This window comes from Calonectris borealis, chromosome 2 (genome assembly GCF_964195595.1).
Source record: "Calonectris borealis chromosome 2, bCalBor7.hap1.2, whole genome shotgun sequence".
In the NCBI taxonomy this organism is placed as follows: Eukaryota; Metazoa; Chordata; class Aves; order Procellariiformes; family Procellariidae; genus Calonectris; species Calonectris borealis.
In genome coordinates, this window is record NC_134313.1 from 131,818,929 (window position 1) to 131,841,028 (window position 22,100).

The 22,100-nt window shown below is 40.3% G+C and overlaps 1 protein-coding gene across 1 annotated transcript in view; it reads left to right on the forward strand.

Moving 5' to 3' along the window:
- RFTN1 (raftlin, lipid raft linker 1) overlaps positions 1 to 22,100 on the forward strand; it is a 101,324-nt gene that overhangs the window by 72,563 nt on the left and 6,661 nt on the right. Inside the window, exons 7-9 of the mRNA XM_075143451.1 lie at positions 8,140 to 8,255; positions 18,914 to 19,017; positions 20,417 to 20,498. Of these exons, the coding sequence (XP_074999552.1) occupies positions 8,140 to 8,255; positions 18,914 to 19,017; positions 20,417 to 20,498 (302 nt within the window). The remainder of the gene's footprint in view (positions 1 to 8,139; positions 8,256 to 18,913; positions 19,018 to 20,416; positions 20,499 to 22,100) is intronic.

Consider the following 22,100-nt stretch of genomic DNA (forward strand, 5'->3'; position numbering starts at 1 on the left):
TAAAGTGCTTATGGCTGAATCCTTCATCTAATTTTGGATTGTTTTGCATTCTTCGAAAGGAATGTGGTAACTCATAGATTGGGCACTGCTACTAAGATTAGTGGGTTTGTGCCTCAAAATTATAGGGATACTGTTTCCAGAGCATCTTCTTCTCGTTTTGCTGCTGGTCAGAATTCCAGCACCCATGCTAAAGCACAGTAATGTGAGTCAGTTCTGATAAAAGTCAATCAGAAAATTAACAGGCAATCCCAATCTTTCATTTTGCAAGCAAATAGCAAGAAAGGAAGGTCTAAAGTTCAGCTGATGGAACGCTTTCACACAGCTTCCTGGAAAGCCTTGTAATTGCTAGTTAACTTGCTTAAAAACAAATGGTCATTTACTTTATGTGTATAAATTGCAACTCATAGAGCCAATTAGATTTGCCTCTATCAGGCTTAGTGTTTTCTTTAATAAAAACTGCTTATCAGTGCACTCTAAAATGCTTTAAAGCCAGCGTTTTTCTGTTATTTAAACTTCTAAAGTTAATTTACATAACAGAGGCCTGGGGGAAGTTCATGTACTTGGATACCAGCATGAGGAGTGCTGGATAAGTGCCTGCGGACATAGATAAAGTAGACTTGAATGATGACAGTAAAGTTTCTACGCAAACAGAACAACGAATTGTATAAAAGTGAACAGATTCAGGGTTAGGTTAGATTAGAGATTGAAGATGAACAATTAATAACCATTTTTATTAGCATTTAGCAGTTACAGGAAGAACAGGTTTAGAAGTCAAAAAGCTCAGAGTTAAGGTTTCTAAAAGTGTATTAATTAGAACAGTTACGTTAAAACACCGCGAACATGCCCATGCTATTAGTAGATTTGCTAAGAACATCTGTGAGTTACTATCGGTTGCAGTTAAAAGTTTAGGGTTTAAATCCTAAAATTTTCCTATGCTGCAGAGAAACAGAACAGCTTTTTCACTCATACTCCAACCAGTATGAAACAACCCGGGATAGGGAGGAAGGAAGAAAGAGGGGGCTGAGGGCTTCTCAGCTCCTTACTTTTTTCTAGTGTTTTATGGCAGCCTATCCAGCTCTTCATAGCTGGTCTCCTTATTCACTGATTAATCCTCTTCCAAATTAAGGTAATATTAGCATACTTCCCTTAATTGGTTATATCGATTTTCTTTGTTCTGGGGGCTGATTTTCTGTTTGGCTTAAAGTACAAATTCATTATTTTGCTTATTAGACTTAAAAGCAGGATTATTATCTTCTTCTTTACCCCCTGTCCTTGGAATGCCCAATGAAGTGAAGATTTCCAGATTGTCAGTAGTCATAAATCTGTTTCTTCCTTCTGCCAACAGTTTAATAATTAGTCTTTAAAAGAGTTTTAAAGATCACTGATAACAATTGTTTCTTTTTGTTTATTGACCAGATGATTATAAACAGAAATATACACAATTGCAAATTACAATATGTAAACAAGGCAGAGATACACCATATATTAAATGTATTCAGATTTTGCTAGTAAGTTAGAAACAGCAGCTTGCTCGGTCCTTGAATATTCCTGTATGGACAAATAACAGTTATTTAAATTTGGAGTTCAGTAACTTGCTGGTGTTTTTCATCCAACTCATGTCATTGCTAATTCTGCCTGTAGTCCCAGGTATAAAATGATCCTGCCTAGTGATCTAAAGTGATCATAGGACTTCACCCTTGCCCTCTTCTAGTGAGAAGTGGAGGCTGTAGCAGCAAGCTACAGATTAATACCACTGCAAATGGAAAGCACGTTAACAGATGGAGTCTCTTTCTTTCTTGTAACAGCACGTCTCCAATCAGCAGTGTGAGGAGGTGAGAGTGAGAAGGGAGGAAGAGTCAAAGCTAAGGTTATATTTTGATGCCTTAACAGAGTAATCACAAGCCTGCTCATCTTTAGTTGTTTTGAACTTCAGGTCTTTAAACGTCTGGCATTCTTGTATTTTTTTTACCATTCTGTCTGTGAATTTCCTGCCTTTCAAACTTAGAAAAAGCCAGCCAACCAACCAGAAAACATTGACAGTACTTAAAGACAAAGCAAATGAAACAAAATGTCAGTTGCTTGGAAGAGGAAAATAGGCAGGTTTTTAGAGGGTCTCTGTTACATTCGCACTGCCTCTGACAGAGGTGAACCAGTGATGCATTTGGCCAATTATAGTCACCTTATCCACTGAAGTGGCTGGGATTTTTATCATCTATATGGAATTATTTTTCTCTATGTGTACTGAAGGTGAAAAAATTCAGGAGGAGGGAGGAATATAAATAGGAAGCAAAGGCCAACATTCAGGTCACATGCCACATAAAGCCATAGATAGCTAGTTTTCCTCATTGAGAGCAACAGCAGCCTAAAGGTTAGTTTCCTAGATAAGGGGGATTTGTAGTTCAAAGACAAGAGGGGGAAAATTGTTGCCCACTAGGAAAGCTGTTACGGTAAAGTAAGAAATCTTTTCCCATATACTTCTTGTAAATCAGAAGCAAGAACATCAAAATAGTTTTTTGTCAACCGAGCTACATCAAATATTTATACAACGCAGTGAAAATAGCTTTTTGTGCACAGTAGGATACCTTATAAAAAATGCAGTGGTAATGAAACATATTCAGAGGAAGGACAGTGATTGTAACCTTTATGTTCAGAGCCTTTTCTTTAAGAAAGAGTGAAGTTATGTCAGTTCAAGAGTAGAGATTGGGAAATGATACCACAAACAGCAAAGTCAAAATGGTTTGTTTTATTGGCATTCCTTACTGCACTATTGCAAATGAACTAACGTTTGGAATTACTAAAGACCTTTTTAAGGTAGGCTAAGTTCTAGGAGCTAAATCTTATTAAACAAGAGATTACCAGAAGAGAATACAACTGCATCAGAATCAGGAAATACCTTGCATAAGAAACAGTGGAAACTGGAAAGACCAACTCAGCTTTAGATGGCTGATTTTTGTAGATATGTTAGGTAAGATTCAGCTCAATAAATGTAGGCAAGGCAGACCCTGCAGGTATCTGCATGTGAGTTTTCACCTGGAAGTGCCATTATAATCAATGGAGATCTGGGCCTAGGCCGGTATCGTCAGTAGGTTTTCTGTTGTGATCCACCTCATCCTACATCAGCTATCTAAAAGAGATCAGATAGATTGGAGTGGGTGATTTAGTGACAGCAGACCTAGATAAGACTGAGATACTCAGTCTCAGACTGAGATGCCTCCTTTGCCTTAGTCTTCACTGACACAGTCTTCGAGGCCTCTGAGCTTAGAGGCAAGGTTCAAGGAGGTGCAGGACTAGCAGCAGTGGATGAAGATCAAGACAGGGATTGCTTGGGTTCCTAAGACCAAATGGTCTGCATCCAAGGGTGCTGGGAGAGCTGGCTGATGTCATAATAAGGCCACTTGTAGTCATCTTTGAAAGGTCATGGAGATCAGGGGAGTTTTCCAACACTTGAGAAAGGCAAAGGTTGCAACCATTCTTAAAAAAAAGGCCAAAAGGATGATCTAGGGACCCTACGGGGTGTGCGGCCTCACTTCATTCCTAGGTAAATCATTGAGTGAGTCCTCTTAGAACAGATTTCTGGACACATGAAGGAGAAGAAAGTGATTGGGAACAGTCAGCATGGATTTAACAAGAGTAAATCATACTTGACGAAACTGATTGTCTTCTGTGTTAAAATGACTGGATTTGTGGATGAAGGGAAAGCAGTAGATGTCATTTTGGGTGAATTCATCAAGGAAGTTTGACAGTGGCTCCCACAATATTTTTGTATCCAATTTAGGACCCTGCAGCCTGGATGGGTAAAAACTGGTTGCATGCCTAGGCTCAGAGGGTCGTGGTGAACAGGTCACTCTTTATCTGGAGTAACAAGTGGAGTACCACAGAGATCTATCCTGAAATCTGTTGTGTTTTAACAACTTTATCAATGACACAGAGGAGGCAACGGGGCTTGCTTTTGTCAAATTTGCAGATGATCCTATACTCAGGGGTGCAGTTGATGAGCTTCAGAATTGGGCTGCTGCCCAGAGGGACCTGGGCAGGCTGGAAGAACATGCCAGCAGGAGCTTTCTGAAATTCCATGAGGACAAATGTCCTGGCCTTTTCACTAATCCAGGCTGGGGACTGCCTGGCTGGATAGCAGCTCTGTTGAAAAGGGCCTGGGGGATGTTAGTAGGCAGCAAGCTGAAGATGAACCAGCAGTATGCCCTGGCAGTAGAGAAAGCAACAGTGTACCAGGCTGTAATGACAAGAATATAGCCAATAGATAAAAGACAGTGATTATCCTTCTCTACTTGGAGCTCATTAGATTGCATCTAGACCACATACTATGTCCAGCTTTGGGCCCTCCCCCAAAGGGGGCAAGGAGGATGTTGACAAACTGGAGCTTATTTAGCAGAGGGCCAACAAGATAGTGGCTGGAGCACTTGTCATGTGAGGAAAGACTGAAGGAGCTGGGTTGATTCAGCCTGGAGAAGGGACAGCTTTGGGGGACCTAACAGTGCCTGGCAGTGCCTATGAGGAGACTATCAAGACGATGGATCCAAGCTTTTGACTGAGGTGTATGGTAGGAGGATGAGAAAAAATGTGCATAAATTGAAACAAGAGAGGTCCTGGTTGGATGTAAAGAAAAACTTTTTCATCATGAAAACAGTCATGCTCTGGAAGAGGCTGCCCAGGAAGTTGTGCAATCTTCATCCTTGAAGATTTTCAAGATGCAGCTAGATAAAGCCCTGAGCAATCTGGTCTCCTTGTATCAAACCTACTTTGAGCAGGAGATTGGACTGCAGACCTCCTGAGGTCCCCATCCACCTGCATTATTCTATGAAACTGTGTCCTAAATGAAATAATGCTTATTTCTGTCCATCAATTGTAAAGAGAGCCTTGGATGACTAACTCAGCTGTAGACCTCTATAGCATAAACATCTAAATGTTAGCTTATGTGAATCTCACCTAGTGGGCCAGTTGTAGAACATGTGACTGTAGACTTAAGTTGCTGCAGACTCTAGAGCATCTGTGTGATAAAGGTATTGCAGGTAGACTCAGTGCATCTGTCCATCTCCTTGCCCTTCCACACCTCGGTGTAAGAGTTTCCCTGAAATTCCTGCTGATCCTGACACCATGGCATGGGTTATGTGTGCCTTTTCTCCAAAATATACCCCGTTAGCTCTCTTTGTGCTGCTTTCTCCTTTCACCCAATTATTCTCAGCATCCCAAATGCTTCACATGCAAAGGAATTAATGATCCAATTGTTCCTTCCTTTACCTCGCCCTTTTGTCTGGAAGAGTAGTAGATGACATATAAAAGGGAAGATATACAGCCAAGGTGTGAGAATTGGCAGACATGCATTCATGGTATGAAAGTTTAAATGTTGTGGCATGACAGGTAGAGAGAGACTTGGTTATGGTTAATGGGGAAAATCTTAATACGCATCATCAACCAGTTTCTCTTACAGTTTTTCACCAGCATCACTCTGTTGAGCAGACACCAGTGTGCAGCAGCTGACTCTCCCTCATCGTTTTTGCCTTTCCAGTTTTCTCATTTTCTATAGGTTTCTTTGCTGGCCAAAAATTAATGGATCTTAGGATTGACTGGATGTAGCATTCAACAGCAATCATTATATATCCAACAAGGAAGCGCAGTCAAGTTTATCTGCTGCCTGTAGGGTCTCACGAGCTAAGCTATTAGTTTCTAAAACATTACATATGTGCCATAATGTTCACATATGTGGAAGCTGTGAACTGCATGAGTGGAATGCGCAGCAGAGTGAAACATAAAGGATGATTTACGAGTGAGTGTAAACACACACATGCTGATTGTGTTTTGATCGCTTATTAATTAGCTGGCAAATGTGTGGGGCGAGCTCAAGCTGCAGTTGTGCCAACAGTGTGACACTGAATTTCATTAAGAGAATTCACGATACAGGAGCAGTGCACCATCACGTTCTGACAAGACCTGGTGTCTGTGTCTAGTAGGGATCTATGGGTTTCTGCTTTCAGCCTTAGGTGCTGTCCTGTCATCCCTGCTTTGGAAAATTAAAGGGTTATTTATACATTATGCATGCTAAAATAGATTTGGGTATGGGTTTGGGTGTTGCAACGTGATATATTGCGTAGAAATTGAGTTGGTTCCTGGATCTAACAAAGTGCCATTTGTGAATGAAATACGATGATTTAATCTTGTATCCATTTGCATGTGGCAAGCTTGTTCTCCCTATGTTTTCTAACCTGTAACCTAGCTGCTTAGTGATCTGGCCTGTTACTTCACAACAAAAATGTCTCTTCTCCTCACTTGGATGAGAAATCTATCTAGATGACAGGAGTTACTGCTTTGTAGTCCAGCTCATCCTCCTTGGAGCAATGTGTAATACTGGCTTGCTGCAGTGATGAGGAGTCTTCATCTCTCTTTATTCTAAATGGAGTTACAGGAAACCTGCCTGGGGAGACAGTGTGAAAGTAGACAGTGTATTTTTCTACTAATTTGAGTCTCCCAACAGAATCCCAAGGAGTGTCCCTAGTAAGTGGTATACAACTTTTTTCCTTCACAACCAAACTAAAAAAAAATATTCTGTTAGTTTAGATACAAGTATTTGCATCTGCTCACTTACAACTTAATGACTTGATTGAAACTGCAGCAAGAGAGAGTAGTGGACTCTGCAAATAGAAGCAAAAGGGTGTGCAAATGGTTGACATCTGCAGCAACAGTCTAGCTACAGTGTGTTTGTTGACATAAGCCTCCAACTGTTGGAGTCTGGTTTGTCTTTGCCCACCACAAATTTATTATTTCCAGATAATAAATTGAATTTAGATCATATAATGACATCAGAAGATGTTGACTGAGATTGTGTCTGCAAGAGTTAAGAAGCCTCTGAATCATCTTCACTGCCTCTGCTGTGGAAATTGGTTCTGAGTTTGATACATGTTTTCCCTTGGAGGCAGCGATGCCTTCCCGCTGGCATTTCTTGACCTCGTAATTTCCACCAGGGAAAGCAGGAGGACCTGATGAAACAGCTAAGCAGACTTATCCAGAAGACTCTCCTATCAGTTCAGGAATCTGTCAGTTTGGCATGTGTGCCTGCATTTCAAAAACATGTATCATACCAGTGCAAGGAACATAGTTTTCCTAAAAATGTAAAGAAACCATCATGCAAAATACAACACTTGGGGAGGGGATGAGCAAGGTCTTTATAATCAGTCATACGGGGTAAATGTATTTTTTAAACTAGAAAGGCTGAAAAACACTCTTGATGACAATGTGAGAGGAGTTTTCTGTGTCCATAAAGAGTACAGTACTGTACTCTTATTAAAACTGCTTATTTACAGTTTTTCTAAATACAATTCTATTGCTTCATCATTTAACTTACTTTAGCAAAGAATGGTAAGGTTTTTTTTTTCAGTTATTCTGATTCTGTTCTGTCATGGAGCTGACAAAACTTGAGTTCTTGCATATGGGAGTGATTGCTGATTATGGAGTATACGGCTAAGTTGAAGGAGAAAGTGCTGCTCAAGTAACTTTAATAGTATGTGTTGTCTGAAAGAAGGCTGAACATGCTGGGAATGCAAATGAGAACAGAGAGCCACTAAACCAGATGGTCAAAATGCCTTAATAAATTGATTAAATAGTTATGAATGTATCTTTTCTTTCATACTGTTCAGACATGCCAGATCATCCTTAGTCCATGTAAATCACTGTAATTGCAACTGCTGATCCATACGTAGGGTTCTGACTTATGTGAATGAATGGGTATAGTCATTAATATCAGTGTACCTTCAAAAGCCCTTGAAAAGTTGGCATAATACATGGTCTTTAGCTCCCAAAGTGTGTGTATAACTTCAAGTAGGTGAGCAGTACTGCTGAACTGAGGACTGAATTGATTTTGCCTGCTCAAAATGGGAGGGCTGTGTTTTTTGAGGACAAACTCGGGAATAACAGAGTGGACAGTGAGGTTTGCTATTAGAGAATAGGATTGCTTTTAAAAACTGCTAGAGATATAAATCTCATTCATGTAATAGAGCTGGACTATCAGAGGAAGGTCTATGCACTTTTTTATTAACATCCTTGGAAAAATTTTTTATTAATAAATTCAAATGCCTCACTACACATGGGGTGTCTTCCATAAAGCTTACAGATAATCCTGTGTTTTCACAGATTCTTTACATGGGACAATGGATGGAATATTTCTCTTTGAAGATGTTGCTGTGGAAGACAGTAAAACCATGCAGGTCTATGATGCAATTGTTGTAGAGCAGTGGACTGTCCTGAAGGTATGTGTGCAGTTTTTCTTCTTTGATTTTTTTTTGTAAACCAAAATACTCCAAGACTGTGAGGCAGACTCTTACGTACTGACTGTGCTTCAACAGTACCAGACAGGCAATTGAGGAAAAGAAATGCAACGTAACAGTAACGCCAGTTAACCACACTCTAGGTTTGTACGATGCACTTTTGATTTTGATAATCTCCGTGCTTTATTAGGGGGGTAGGAAATGTGAATGATGGTGAGCAATGAAACTCAGGGCTATCTGTCCCAAAAATATAGATGTCTGCTAGATCAGCTGTGAAGAGGATCTCCATTGGTTGTCAGGGCAACATGATCACACAAGTCACTGCAGCATCGCAGTTCTAAAGAAGACGGTCTTTTAGGTAGGCTTAGCTGCAGTAGGAGTGCACAGATAACTGCATTTGCTTCTGTCTGACCTCCTTCACATGCTGAAAGAACTGTATATTCTGGATAGGTCCCTATAAACAAACCACGTGTGTCATAGATGGGCTTTTTACTGATCCCAGTGCACACTCAGATCAGTAGAAACACTGTTTAGATCAGATTAGTCAGTACCGATCTTCCACAGCAAATTTGATACACAGGTATTTGAAAAGCTGGGCTTAAAATTCTTTGTGACTTGAAACAAAAAGATCATGGGGGAAAAGAAGATATCACTGCGTAACTCTTAGAAGGTTTTTTTTTTTGTTTTATTTGATTACTCTAGTCCTCCAGAAATAGATGTTATGTATCTATAAACGCAATGCCTGATCTTTGCACTTGGAATATACTGTAAATGGTGTAAAATCCTAAGGAAGACAAGCAAGGCACACACATGCCAAAAGGATGGATTAAGGGAAAATGGGACAGGTACTAGACTAAATGTGTAAAATTCCAGGAGACTAGGATTAAGAATTTGGTTATTAGATGGTGACTTTGTAGTGTAGCAAGAAATGGCCATATAATAATGGCTAGAAACTTCTTGAAGAACGATGTGATGCATTAATGGCAGCTTTTCTTGTGCTAATGTGCATCTGAACAAATGATTCCTATATTACATTTAATATTATTCCAGTTATTACAGACTTGACTGTAAGTTCTTGTTCATTTTTAGGGTCAAATTGTGGTGTTACCACTTAGGAGCAAGGTTTTGGGATAATGACAGATGGTTCCACAAGTGCATTAGGTTAATGCTGATCAAGAAGGCAAATGTTAAGAAACTTTAATGTTAACTGTATGTTAAAAACTGTTAGGAAAGGAATAGAGGGTGAAACAGCAAGCATATACTACTACATACTACTGTATAAGCTGTGGTTTGACAGCACCTTCTTTCAGGAGGTTATGTTAGCACTGTAGATGTTCAGAGAAGAGCGGTGAGGATGATCAATGGTACAGACAGCTTCCATGTTAGGAAGACTTTACACAGTGTGTCCTTTCAGTTTGGAAAAGAGAAGAGTTGCAGGGAACGGAATAGGTAGAGGTCTCCTAAATTATGGGAGGCATGTAAATAGGGATTGACTGTTTGCTATCTCTTCCACTATAAAAACTAAGGGTTGTCAAATGGCACTAATCAGGGCCAGGTGCAAAACAAACAAAAAGGAGATAATTCAGGTAATTCTTTATGCAGCAGGCAGCAGATCTGTGGAACTCCTTTCTGGAGAATGCTGTGGGTTCAAGAAGTTTAGATTGGTTCAGATAGAAGCGATACTGTTTTTTCCTCTACCTTATCTATCTCTGTGTTTATACAAGCATTTTAATGCAGATCAGGAGTGCATTTTTGAAGTGAACCCCTGATCCTCGCCACTTAAAATGCCTCACCTCACATCACAGAATGGCCTCATATTGCACAAACTGGATTCCTTTCAGTATAAACTAAACCAGACGTGCTGAGAGGAAGTGCTCAAAATATTTGGGGCAGGTATCCTACATGCTTGCCCTGATATATATTACTCTTCCTTACCTGTCACTTATAGCCCTGTTGGAGACAGCTTTCTGAACCAGTTTGGCTCTTAGACAACCAGAGAAAGGTTCTCTGTCTCAGTAGGATATTGCAACAAAGTTATGCATAATAGTCCCTACGCACCTCTTAGTTTGTTCGGTGTGGACACAAGAAAGTTTGTCTCAAGCTACATGACAAGGACAGCGTCTAATAACGGGGATCCTGTAATGGCAGAGTGGTGACCAAAACACTAGGACACAGCAGAAGAGGATCTTCTAGAAAGGCCCCTTGAAGCGTTACAGCCCTGGTAGGTGGAGTATCATTTGCCTTCAATTCCAGCAATTCCATGCTGGGAGACACAGCTGGTCAACAGATTAAGGAATCAACCTCCCAATGCCATCTGGTGTGTCAAGAGATGCTGTGTGCTGCACACCATGTCTGTGTGAGGGCTAACGTGGAGCATCTTTTGTTCCAGATGTAAGATTTGGTATGTGCAATTTCAGAAACTGACTGATAGCATATACACAGCTTGTCGGTATGATCAGATTATTCTCTGCTGTAATTTAAAATTTGGATGCTGGGTGTTCCCTGGCAATTTTGCTCTTCTGAGATCAAGTGCCCCTCTTTCGGAGACATGATGAATGTGTTACCCACCAACCGGGAAGTGGAAGAATATGGAGAAGAAAAAGCCTGCTGAAGGAAGGAGGTTGAGGCATTGGGGAACTCTTGCAAAGGTCTTACCCATTTAGAGGAAGAGCAGAGCTGACCACCTCTGTTTTCTTCTCCTGACATTTAAAACTGCCTGGATATTTCATGCCTCATGCTTTCTGAGACATAATAGGCATAGATAGCTAAAGTCATCAAATGAATGAAAGAAATACTGGAAGTCAGGGGATGTGTAGGCACTTGCCCAGTGTCATACCCAGAAGACCAAGACGCCTCTCTGTCAAACCCCGTTGGAATTCATCTTTATTTACCATAAACATGGAATAATGCAGTGGCAGAGGAAGGGACTGTAAAATGGGGGATGTAGAGGGAAGGAGACAGAGTTCAGTAGTGACAGAAGATGTCCAAAAGGCAGTAAAGGCTTTGTTTCTGTTATGAGTACTTCAAAGTATGATTATCACAGAGGTAATTATGGAGCAGTGGAATGACTCATTAATGTAGACTTTCTTATTTTTTTTATATAGGTTCAGCTCTGATCTAGATTAACCTTTTCCATTTGTTGTTTTCATTTGTTCCAAACCAGTGGAAGAAGCCTTGATGGGCAGCATGGTGTAAATGTGTATAATGGATCCTTATTTTAAATTTGCATCAGATTTGATTATCTGGATGAGCTATGGACTTGTTCAGATGTGGTCTGAACTGAATGTAAATTTATTGTGCTGTATCCCCATTAAGAAGAAGAAACAAACAAAAGAATCCCAGCCACAACAAAAGCAAGCTGTTTTAAAAAGGAAGACATGTAGCATGTATCGATGCCTTTAGTAATAAAAAGAGAACCTTTCTAAATGAAAAGGTAAAGTTCTGCTGTTTAACCATAAAGGCAAAAGAGAGGGATTAGCACACCTCTTAGCAGAGAAAATGCTGCCTTTTTAATTGCTAAGGCTAATGGAGAAAACAAGCTGAACAGTGTGATGCACTCGGGATGTGTGTAAAATGTCAGTTTGTAGAGGATGTAAAGCTCGCAGCTGTCGCAGTATGTGGTCCCGCCAAGCAGCAGACAGGATGTAATAGCTCCAAGTAATTTAACTCTTTCTTCTCAAAGTAGAGCTGTGGCATCCTCTGCAAATGACCACAGGACTTCTAATGACAAAATGCTGCTCTCATCCCTATCACTTTAACTCTAAAAATGTCAGGGCACATTATTTCCACTGCAGACTCTGAGGTCTAGCACTGAAACTTGTTTGATGGTTTTAATTCTGCTTGTGTAGGCAAATGTGGGTGGACAGTTCTGATTAATCAGAGCTTGCATGATTTCCCTCTCCTCAACTCTAATCTGTCACCTTCTCTTCCCCGTTACCCCAGACAAAATAGCTAATGCTGTCTTTAAAGTTGAGTGCTATAACATTTATTTCAGATTTCTGCATTGTTCTGCTTCTGAAGCCCTGTTCATTCTGCAAATATTGCCCTTAATTTACAGGTATTTTCTCACTGAAAATCTTCAGCTGGTGATTCATCACTTTTTTATTTTCTGCTATGTCATATCTTTGGTGTACTGACATGAATTAAAATCTCAAATGCATCATTTCACTGGCAGAACTGAATGGGGTCAGTGTCCACTGTAGACATGGTAAACCTTTTAAAGTGCAACATATCAAAAGATTTAAAAAATGATCTTTGCTGAGCCTAGGTTGCAAGTTGCCTTAATGTAAGCCTTGAAATAAATTCCCTGGAAATGAGGATTTGATTTGTCTGTAAATCTGATTTAGGTCATGTGTCAGTTAAGCTATGGGAGAAAGGCATGACGAGGTCAGCAAAGGAGCTGATGGCAATGGGCAGGAAACGCAGTTGTGTGCATGACCCTCTTTACCACCCAAAAGACATATATGTTGCCTGGGCATAACGTTTCAGCATTTTGCCCCTTGTTGCTTTTCAGGAAAGTTTTTATGGTTCTTGTTTCTTTGTTTTATGTAAGATACGAAAGCAGCATATATATGTATATATTTGTCTACTGAACTCAGGAGACATATGCTCTATATAGAATTAAAATGCACAGGCTAATCTTTCTTTGGTTTTGTTGATAAATTTAGTAATAAAATCTAGCAATATGAATTTGGAACTTTCCTGATACTTGCAGTGTTGAACGTCTAACAAAGCGAACACTTCTTCCATGTGAGTAAAGGGCACTTGAACTAAACAGGCAGAAAAGCACAGGATTTAAAACAGTCTGAATAAAAAAAATCACTTCCTATCTGTCACGGTTTGCTTAGGTTTGTGACAAGATCAGAGATAAGAATTAGTTCTCCGCTCACCAGTAAAATCTTTCAGGAAAAAGTGATCATACTAGATCTGAACTTTCCACTTAAGAACAAGCTGAGGAAAAGTATTTCAGTCCTCTTTTATACTTTTTAAAAAACCACACAGGGCACAAGTCATGTTTCTTTTCCCCAGCAGGTCACCTTTAGCCATGCAGAAGTGCCCTGGCTAATGCACCTCTTTGACTCTGTGCTGCTGCCAGGCAGGTTTGGGAGGGGCCTCAGCATTTTGAGGCACACAAGAAAGGAGGTGCTGGGACCCCATAAATCGCATATGCAGCCTGCACGTAAGCGAAGGGCAGTGCCAACGTTTGCTGTCATGCTGCCTGAACCGGTGGCAGTAGAGGGTCTGTGCTTCAGCTGCGTTTCTCGCATGGAAAGAGATTATTAGTTCCATAATGGTAGAGTGGTGCAGAAAGCCTTTTTGCAAAAGCCAAATTTTGTTCGAGAATAAATTATAACCAAAGGAAATTACGCTGGGGAAGCTGCATGGAGATGATTAAGCTGTGTGTGGTAAAGCACCCTGGAGTGTACAAGTTCTCAGGTAGTGTTTTTCTGTGTTGGGTTTTTTCCCAAAAACAGGTGATGGACAAACAGTAAAATCAGTGCTCACCTTAAGGTACCGTGCACAAGTGTAAACGCCAGAGTTTTTTAAGAGAATGTACTAATGGATTGCTAGATCACATTTATTTCTTGTGCTCCGTGGCCAATTACGTGGAGTTGTCTTATCATGTGTACGTTGCCTGTGCAGTAGCAAGTTTAACCCATTTCATAAGATGCTGCCATGCTTCCTTTGTGGAGAGCCCTCTGTGTCAACACGTTCACCTTGTGAAGCTTTTGCTACCTATCCTGTGCTTCTATAGATGCAAAATTGTGTTGCTATGTGCTTCTGGGTTACAGGTGCAGGCAATATCAGGAGCACTCAAACATTTTTGTTCGTTTATACATATGCTAGAAGGTAGGAGTCACTGAGAGAAGTCACTGAGAGAAGTGGGCTTTGTGAGCTTTTGGGTTTTTTGGCTGGCTTTTATTTTACCCTAAATGTGGAGACAGATGTGAATGCTACTCAGCAGCCTATGTGTGTATTGAAATTGTGACTGGATACATCTGAATCGCAGAAAAACTGTCTTAACAGGATGCTACTCCATATAGTGTTACAGTCTTATTATATTCTCAAAAATATTTCACAGTGCATGAATTCACATATATTAAGTAATCATAAATAACTCTAAATTACATATGCCCATAATAATGAGCAAAAAGCCTGTCTGTGGATTTATTTATTACTTTTTTTCTATTAACTTTCCACTAAGATCCCAATTTAGGCAGCTAATCTGTGTTGGTCAGTGACCCATCTGCTGCCAAAAGCCACTGGTGGCTTCTAAGGGTGCAGGAGCTGTCCCACACCCCTCTGCTATACAGCTGATGGATGTGTAGCAAGTGTCTGCTAGCAAGGTAGTACACATGGAAATTTAGGAGCAGCTCAATCCTAGAGGAGCATAGTCCAACTTTTATTGCTGAAACACTGGTGAAACTCCTCTTTTGCTTCCAATAAGTGTTTTTAATGGATCGATAATGTTATATTATTAGCAGAAATTACCTTTTGGAAGAAGTCTGAAAAGGAAAAAGGCAAATAATTCACAAATGTAGAGCCTGGATTTAGTCTCCTTGTCGACTGTGTTACTGCAAACATAAAACATTTACAGTGTGCTTTTACCGGGTCAGCCCATATATTCAATTTCTCATTTCTCTCATTTTATTTTCCCTCTTTTCCACTAAGGTGCAAGTCCTGCCTTCGCCACTTCCTCTTCCTCCCTTCAGCGCCCTAGGAGGAAGCTCTGGCTTTGGCAGTGGTGGGGACTGGTAACCAGTCCTGGCTTGGGGGTGCACATTGCTGCCCTCGTGGGCTCTCCCCTCTATTTTTTGTAAGGAGCTGGGTTTGAACGCACTGCTCCTTTTCCCCCACAAACAGTAGGTTACACTTTCAAAGCGACTCGTGTTTTTTACTTCCCATCCTCTTTGCCATCTGTCTGTAGATCTTAGTACTCAGTCTGTAAGGATTTGCCAGTAAAGGTTTTATTAAGATTGATTTAATGGGATTTTCAATCTTCCACTCTTTAATCCGTGTTGGAAAAAATATTGAATAGTGACAATCCATAGCTGCCTTGTAACTAAATCACATTCATTTAACCCAGGAAAGAATGATTTCTAAAGAACTTCTTTCTGTCTCACAAGAGCTTAGTAGTTGTCTTGTTTATTATCTTGCTGTGGTTAAAATTGCCGCAGTAGGGGGGAAAAAGAAAAGAAAAATTGTTAGTGCAGTTGTTTGTGTGGCTTGCCCTAGATATTATCGTTATAATTTTTTAATCTTTTTTTTTTCTAATGAGCAGAAGCAACTGTGAAAGGCGAAAATGCTGAAAACAAACAGTACAACTATAAATAAAATGAATTCTTTTCATGTGATGCAAGTCAAGGGAAAAGCCTAGCTCAATATGCTCTGGCTTCTTGACACGCAAGGTGTGATCAGAGATTACTTACTTATCATCCACAGGAGAGTGGGAAGCAAGTTAATTAAAATTTTCCACCCTTTCACTGAATGAAATGTCTCCCAGTTTGAGACACATTATTTGAACACTTCATTTTCAGTAGAGCTCCGGCATGTACTTTCTACTTCTGCTGGTGTTCAAATCCAGTATTTGCTAGCTAGAAAGGGCATTGCAATTTCATCTTATGGAACTGTATGCTTGAAATTTTATTTCCATTGTCTCAAATAATAGTAGATAAAATAATTTTAATTATTCTATTAAATATAAAATGAATACAAGATGACTCTTTTCCTCTGCACCCGTCCCCCAGTGTATTGTTTGTTTAGAAGCATTTTTGCTTTGGAAAGCATTTAATATGACACCAATTAAGGGTCTGTATAACCGTGACTCCTGCTGGCACACAAGTTCCAGTCGTGGGATAGGATTACAAGCGATGATTCAGGAGGGGGAGGGGGAAGTCATTTCTTGTGGTCTAAAAGAAAGCTTCAATTATCTGTATTTGCAAGTAAGGAGCTTGAAGCCCATGTGAATTACACCTGTTTATTCAGGAGCGACTCCTTTCTCTTGTCTACCATCTTCAAACGCAGCCAATTATTAGGAGTAGTTTATTCCCCCAGGGACCTGGGGAAGAGGTGCGGTGTCTGACTCCGGCGGAGCGTCGTGCAGAGTCAGAGAGAGCTTGTTAAAGAGCATGTGGAGCTTGGAGGAGGCGTGCACCTCTGCATAATGTATACGCTTCCTTCCTCCAAACAGCCTACCATGCAGATTGTGGTGTCAGGTGCCAGCACACATGAAAAATAAGAGGTCACCTTTTCTGTAACAGTTGTACAGCACTCTTTCAACAGAATTTTTTTACATTTCCAGATTTTTTTTTTAATTTTTCTTTAAGCTTAATTGACTTTAATCTTAAATTTAATTTCTGATAACTTTACACTTTTGAATGTGCTTTACCTGCTCTTTTCCCTTCTGCCAATTGGGATTATGAAATACAACATCATCTGCTGCAGATGATGCTTAATCCTGACAAGTCAGGCAGGTCCAAAGCCAGCCGTGTCTCGCCACTCAGAGCCTGCAGGGACAGTGGGCTGTGGCAGGAGTGACGGCGCATCCCTGCAACAATTTGGCTTCTGCAGCAGCCAAATGAGCTCTGCGTGGTACTGATGTCCTTCCTCATTGCTGTAATCTCCCTCTGATTTTTGACGTTTGCTGCACGTCCTGATGCAAGGAAAAGATTCTCCTTGCTAATCGCCAACCTTAGGCAATGAATTCAAAATAGAAATCCTCTTTGCAACATAAGATGTTGCCTGGGGCACAAACAAGGTCTGCTGTGCCAGTCTTTCCTGACCTGCTAGTCTTTCACCCTCTAAATGAGTGAGCTCATTCTGGTTTTTCCTCTACAAACACTGTTTGATGGAGGGAATGTTTTGATCAGATCCTTTTATGTGTTCTTCCAGGCGCCTTATGGCAGGCTTGCAATGGTGGATGCTCTGACCTTATTCTTAATGCTCACGTTGCATGTTTTTGTCTTTATTTTTGGAAGGCGTTGTTGACCAATCTCATAAATCTCAGTGTGTTATTAATGTGTTTTCTTGAGACATTAGCTTTTAAAGGCATCTAGATATGTCATAATTATTGCATTATCCTTGGACACTCTATTTTAAAAACTGGAAAGAAGGCGGAAATATCCATCTTATGGAGGGAAGTGGGAGTCTGAGGAGACTCTAAATCTACCACGATCACAGCTGTAGGATAAGTCCTGATCGCTTCAGAGGACATGAGTCGAAGGCCATGTGATATTGCTCCCCTCTCGCAGGGCGTCTCTTTCCTCTCCTGGAGTCAGCAATTCTGGTGTGTACATGGTGATGTTGTAAAGTAGCAGTATCTCTGGAAGTCCCTGAAAGCCTCTGTACAGAAATCAGAAGTAACATTAGTAGAGTGTTTTCTTGCAGGCACTTTCTGGAGTAGAGTTTTTAAACATTCTCCTTTTTAAGCAGGAGTGATACGGCTTCTTCAGCTATTTGCATTTGTAATCGTGGGTATAGTCAGGCAGTCATTCAGTTATGAAGATATCAAGTGACCTAAATTATATTTGTTAGAAGAAAGAAATAGCTAAGATTGCAATTCACTAAAATACCTTGAAATAACTACAGCAGGATTTGGATTAGGTCTGATCAAATGACTATTTTATTACTGCGGAATAAATGGATTTTTTTGGAGCTGCAAAACTATTGTGCCTTACCCAGTGTTGAGAATTGGCAGTTAAAACTCCTTGCATGCACATGAAACCAGTGCAAGTGCCTGAGCTTTTGGCAAATATAATTGTCATTCCAAAGAGATATAGCTATATTTGTAGTGACTCATAGTTACCATTTGCCTGCTTTGTGGTTATTAAAATTAAAAACTAGTAAATATGCTCTAGCATCTATTTGTTAAATTACTGAAAGTCTCGGCAATTAGACACCTCACTGGAGCAACTTTATTGAAATCACCAGTGGTTCTTTCTGTGAGAATTACAGGGTTTGCCATCTAGTAAAAAGAGAATTAGCAAGGCTCTGCGGGGTAGATCTGCAGCTGGAGCCACACTTCTGCACTGAGCAGCAACATTTTTGGTCTCACAGATTTCGTGATTCAAAGTAACAAGGAAGCGATGCGTATTTGTGGGTGATGAAAGGAATAGACCTGTGCTTCTATTTTATTTTTGTTATTGTTGGCTATTTTGCTTTTGATCCATCACGGTAGAGTAACCCCACTGATTTCAGTACAGATCTTCCGGATTTACTCTAACCTAGACAAGAGCAGAATCCAAGCAAAGCAATGTTGTCATTTTTTAACTACTTGAACATCTTTTTGCTTGAGAGGAGATAATTGATAAAATGCGATGAATTTGTCCTGTTGAGATCTGGAATCATCTAAAGCTAGGTGGATGACTCAGGCACTGTAAAAACAAGATCACAGATGTTTACCATTTTAAACTAACTCATTTAACTGTTTGGGATGTACAGGTGATCGATCCTGTCTCTTGTATTTTCGAACGTTTTCCTTCCTGCCTAGCTGAACATACAAAATGACCCACTTCAGTACAAAAACCCTTTCTCCCTCCCAGAAAACCCACACACGTATTTTTTCTTGGTTTTTTTTTTTTGTGTCAAACTGAATGTCACACTCCAAGTGATGATGCTAACTGTTGATTTTTCTTTCCTAGGGAGTTGAAGTGCAGACAGATTACGTTCCGCTGCTGAATTCCCTTGCCATGTACGGCTGGCAGCTGACGTGCGTGCTTCCTACCCCGATTGTGAAGACAAACAGGTAGGAAGGGGGCGGGCAGTGCCTTTTGGCCAGGGAAGTCACTGTATGAGCACCACAATTGGTACAAGCAATTCTCCCATGAGGTTAGCATGGATTTCCTTGCGTGCACGCAGTAGCTGCCCTTGCAAACCCTGCTGCAGCTGTTCTCTGGGTTTTCTGAGCATCACAAGGCACGTGGGGCAGGAAGCACCTGTCTGGTGGGCAAAATACTGCAAGATGGCAGTGTGGTTTCTGAATGAATTTTCTGGGTATTGTCTCTGCCTCTCTGTAAACTCCTTGATTGTAAAATTCCTGCTCTCAATCTCCCAGTAGCTCCTCTTAGAACGTTTGGAGTGAGATGTTGCTATCTGAAGAAAAGTAATTTTATTCTTAATCGATGTCTGTCTAATGCTGCTGATAAACACCGTCTAGCTGAGCAGAACCATGTGAGATTGGTGTATTATTACTTTAGTAGCCTTGTTCACATATATAATCATTCTGCAGTCTACTTTGCTATTATTAAAATTCTGAGTTTTTAAATATAAATGCAAGTCATTTAAAAATACTCTACATAACTGTGGTGAAAAACAATCATCCCACTTGTTAAACATGAAGATGGCACATTCTGGATTTTCACTGGTCAGGAATATATTTATATATACACCAGTATAATCAGCCATGATTTTTTATCTTAAAAGAGTAAAAATACGCCCAGTTCTTTATGAGATCTAGATGAAGACTACTCCTACACATAAAAGCCTAAAAAGTAAAGGCCATCTGTGCTGGGGGAAAAATGGTATTTAAGTTTTTCATGTATGTTTCAATGTAGGAATGAATAGAAAATCACAATTATGATTCGTAAGCCCTGTCTTTTAAAGGTATATATGGTTTTCTTTCTGTTCTAGCTTTCTGTGTCCCATTTATAACTTCAGTAATACAGGTCAGGTTGACGGTGCAGAAGGGCACCCACCCAATCTAACCACTGATGGCATTTGGCTGTGCCTCCTGTTGTGCTGCAGACCTGTAGGGAGCACCCAGCCCCATTCCGGATAGGTGCCCTAGCAGGGAGAGAGGGAACACTCCGGTGTCGCTGAGACGCTGCTACACACAGGCACCAGGGCACTTGGGTTTCTTGCTTTTTGTTCCAAACAATTTATTCTGTGTTTACACACTAATGCTAAAACATTCAACTGAAGTATGTCACAGGCTGACAGGCTCTATCAGGCTGAACAGTTCCTCTTTTTTCCCCACAAAATACCAGGCTGCTCAAAGACACTGGGGACGGGCAATGGTTTAGGTCATTCTTCATTTTGTTGGTCTTTGACCTGCAGAAGTAAATGACTGAGATGGATTTTTGCTTTGAATGATGCTGGATATGAATTTAATTCATTCTCAGGAGTGTGCATTTGTTTCTTTTCAGGGAGGGGAATTTATCTACAAAGCAAATTGTATTTCTTCAGAGACCTTCTTTGCCCCAGAAAGCAAAGAAGAAAGAATCTAAGGTAAATAACCTTGAGTTCCTGGTTTCTTTGGTTTTTTGTTGGAGGTATTTTAATATTGTAATTGATTTCCCATAGAAGTAAAAATGGCTTATTCAACATTTCTGTGCTACAGTAGCACGACACAAGGAACTGAACTATTCAAATGAGAGAAACAAAAAATGCTCAAATTATGTGAAAGCTCTTATATTTCATTCTCTCTTGAACTCACGGCAGCAGAAGAGATGCAGATTTCTCGTTACAGCTGGGCCATAAACCTCCATACGTGACCTAAAATTCTCTGCCCATGTTCACTGCCTGCAAGGTGGAACCAATACTATTTTCTCTCACTCATTGCCTGTCTTTTCCATTTAAATTGCTCTCTCTTTCTTGCTATGTGTTTTGATAGAGCCTAGCACAGTGCAGGCTTGATCTTGGCTGGTGTTTCTCTCTCTTGTGTGAATGTTAATGAATTCTGCTAGAATTTAACCAAAAAAAGCCCCCTGAATCCAGCTAAATTATCTGAGAACATAGCTGACAGCTAATAATGTACGTATGTGGATACACATATGTATTCCCATTTCCATTTTTAAATGTGTGTCTGTGGGAACCCATGCCCAAACCTGTCACACCATACGTCTGAGAGGGAAGTACAAGGACTGGTTTAAACTGGAAACTGGGAAAGTGCTGACCTTCCTACAGTACTCGAATTTGCCTTGCCCTTTCAGTATGCAAGGGGTCAGAAAAGCCAGGTGAAGTATGGAAAAGATCTCTGAAATCACGTGATGAAAAGGTTGCTAATTAATACAGTCTCGTTTTTATTCTAGCTCCGTTTTCTTACGTGAGTGCTCGCTAGCCAAATGTCATCTGAAGGAGTGGTGCGCTCGAGGCCCTGCAGAAGCTGAGCTAGAGTAGGAGATTGGAAATGCTAAGCAGAGCTGAGCACTAGGAGCATTTTACCCAACATTTGGGATAACCACAGAGAGTTTTTTTCATCTAGAAACCCCTCATTGGTTTGGAGCCAGGTTCCGTGAAAGTTGTCTTTTCGATACAGTGGAGGCCAGGAGAGTGTTTGATCTGACTGAAGTAGGAGAGAACCGCTGGGAGCATGACTGATTTGGGATTTACCCTCCCTCATTAGCCAAACTGGAGCCCAGAGTGTTCTGTGAACGTGTCACAAAGCCCATCTTTCTTGTTTTTTCTCTTTGTTTTCAGGTGATTAAAGGGATCTTGGGATGAGCGTTGGAGCGCCTGTATTTGGTCATTCTTTTCCTACCACTCTGTGCGGTTTTAATGGAAAGGGTGGGAACCTATAAGCAATTGTATGACTTCAAATAGAGAAATTAGTGTGATACTGATTTCTTACATTATAATAATAGCAAATGCATACCATTCAGATGACTCAAAACTTTGTTTGAATTTTTTCATTTGGGGCTATAAAAACTTATTTAACAATGTCTGGTTGACAAAACAAAGGATTTACTCGTTGGCAGTATTAAATATACAGATGTATTTGAGGGAAAAAATTACTACAGCACATTTTCATACCAAAGGTCAAGGAAAAATGGGGTACATTGATTATAATTATGTAAAGAAATGTAAGACCAGTTCAACGTCTGTAAGTGG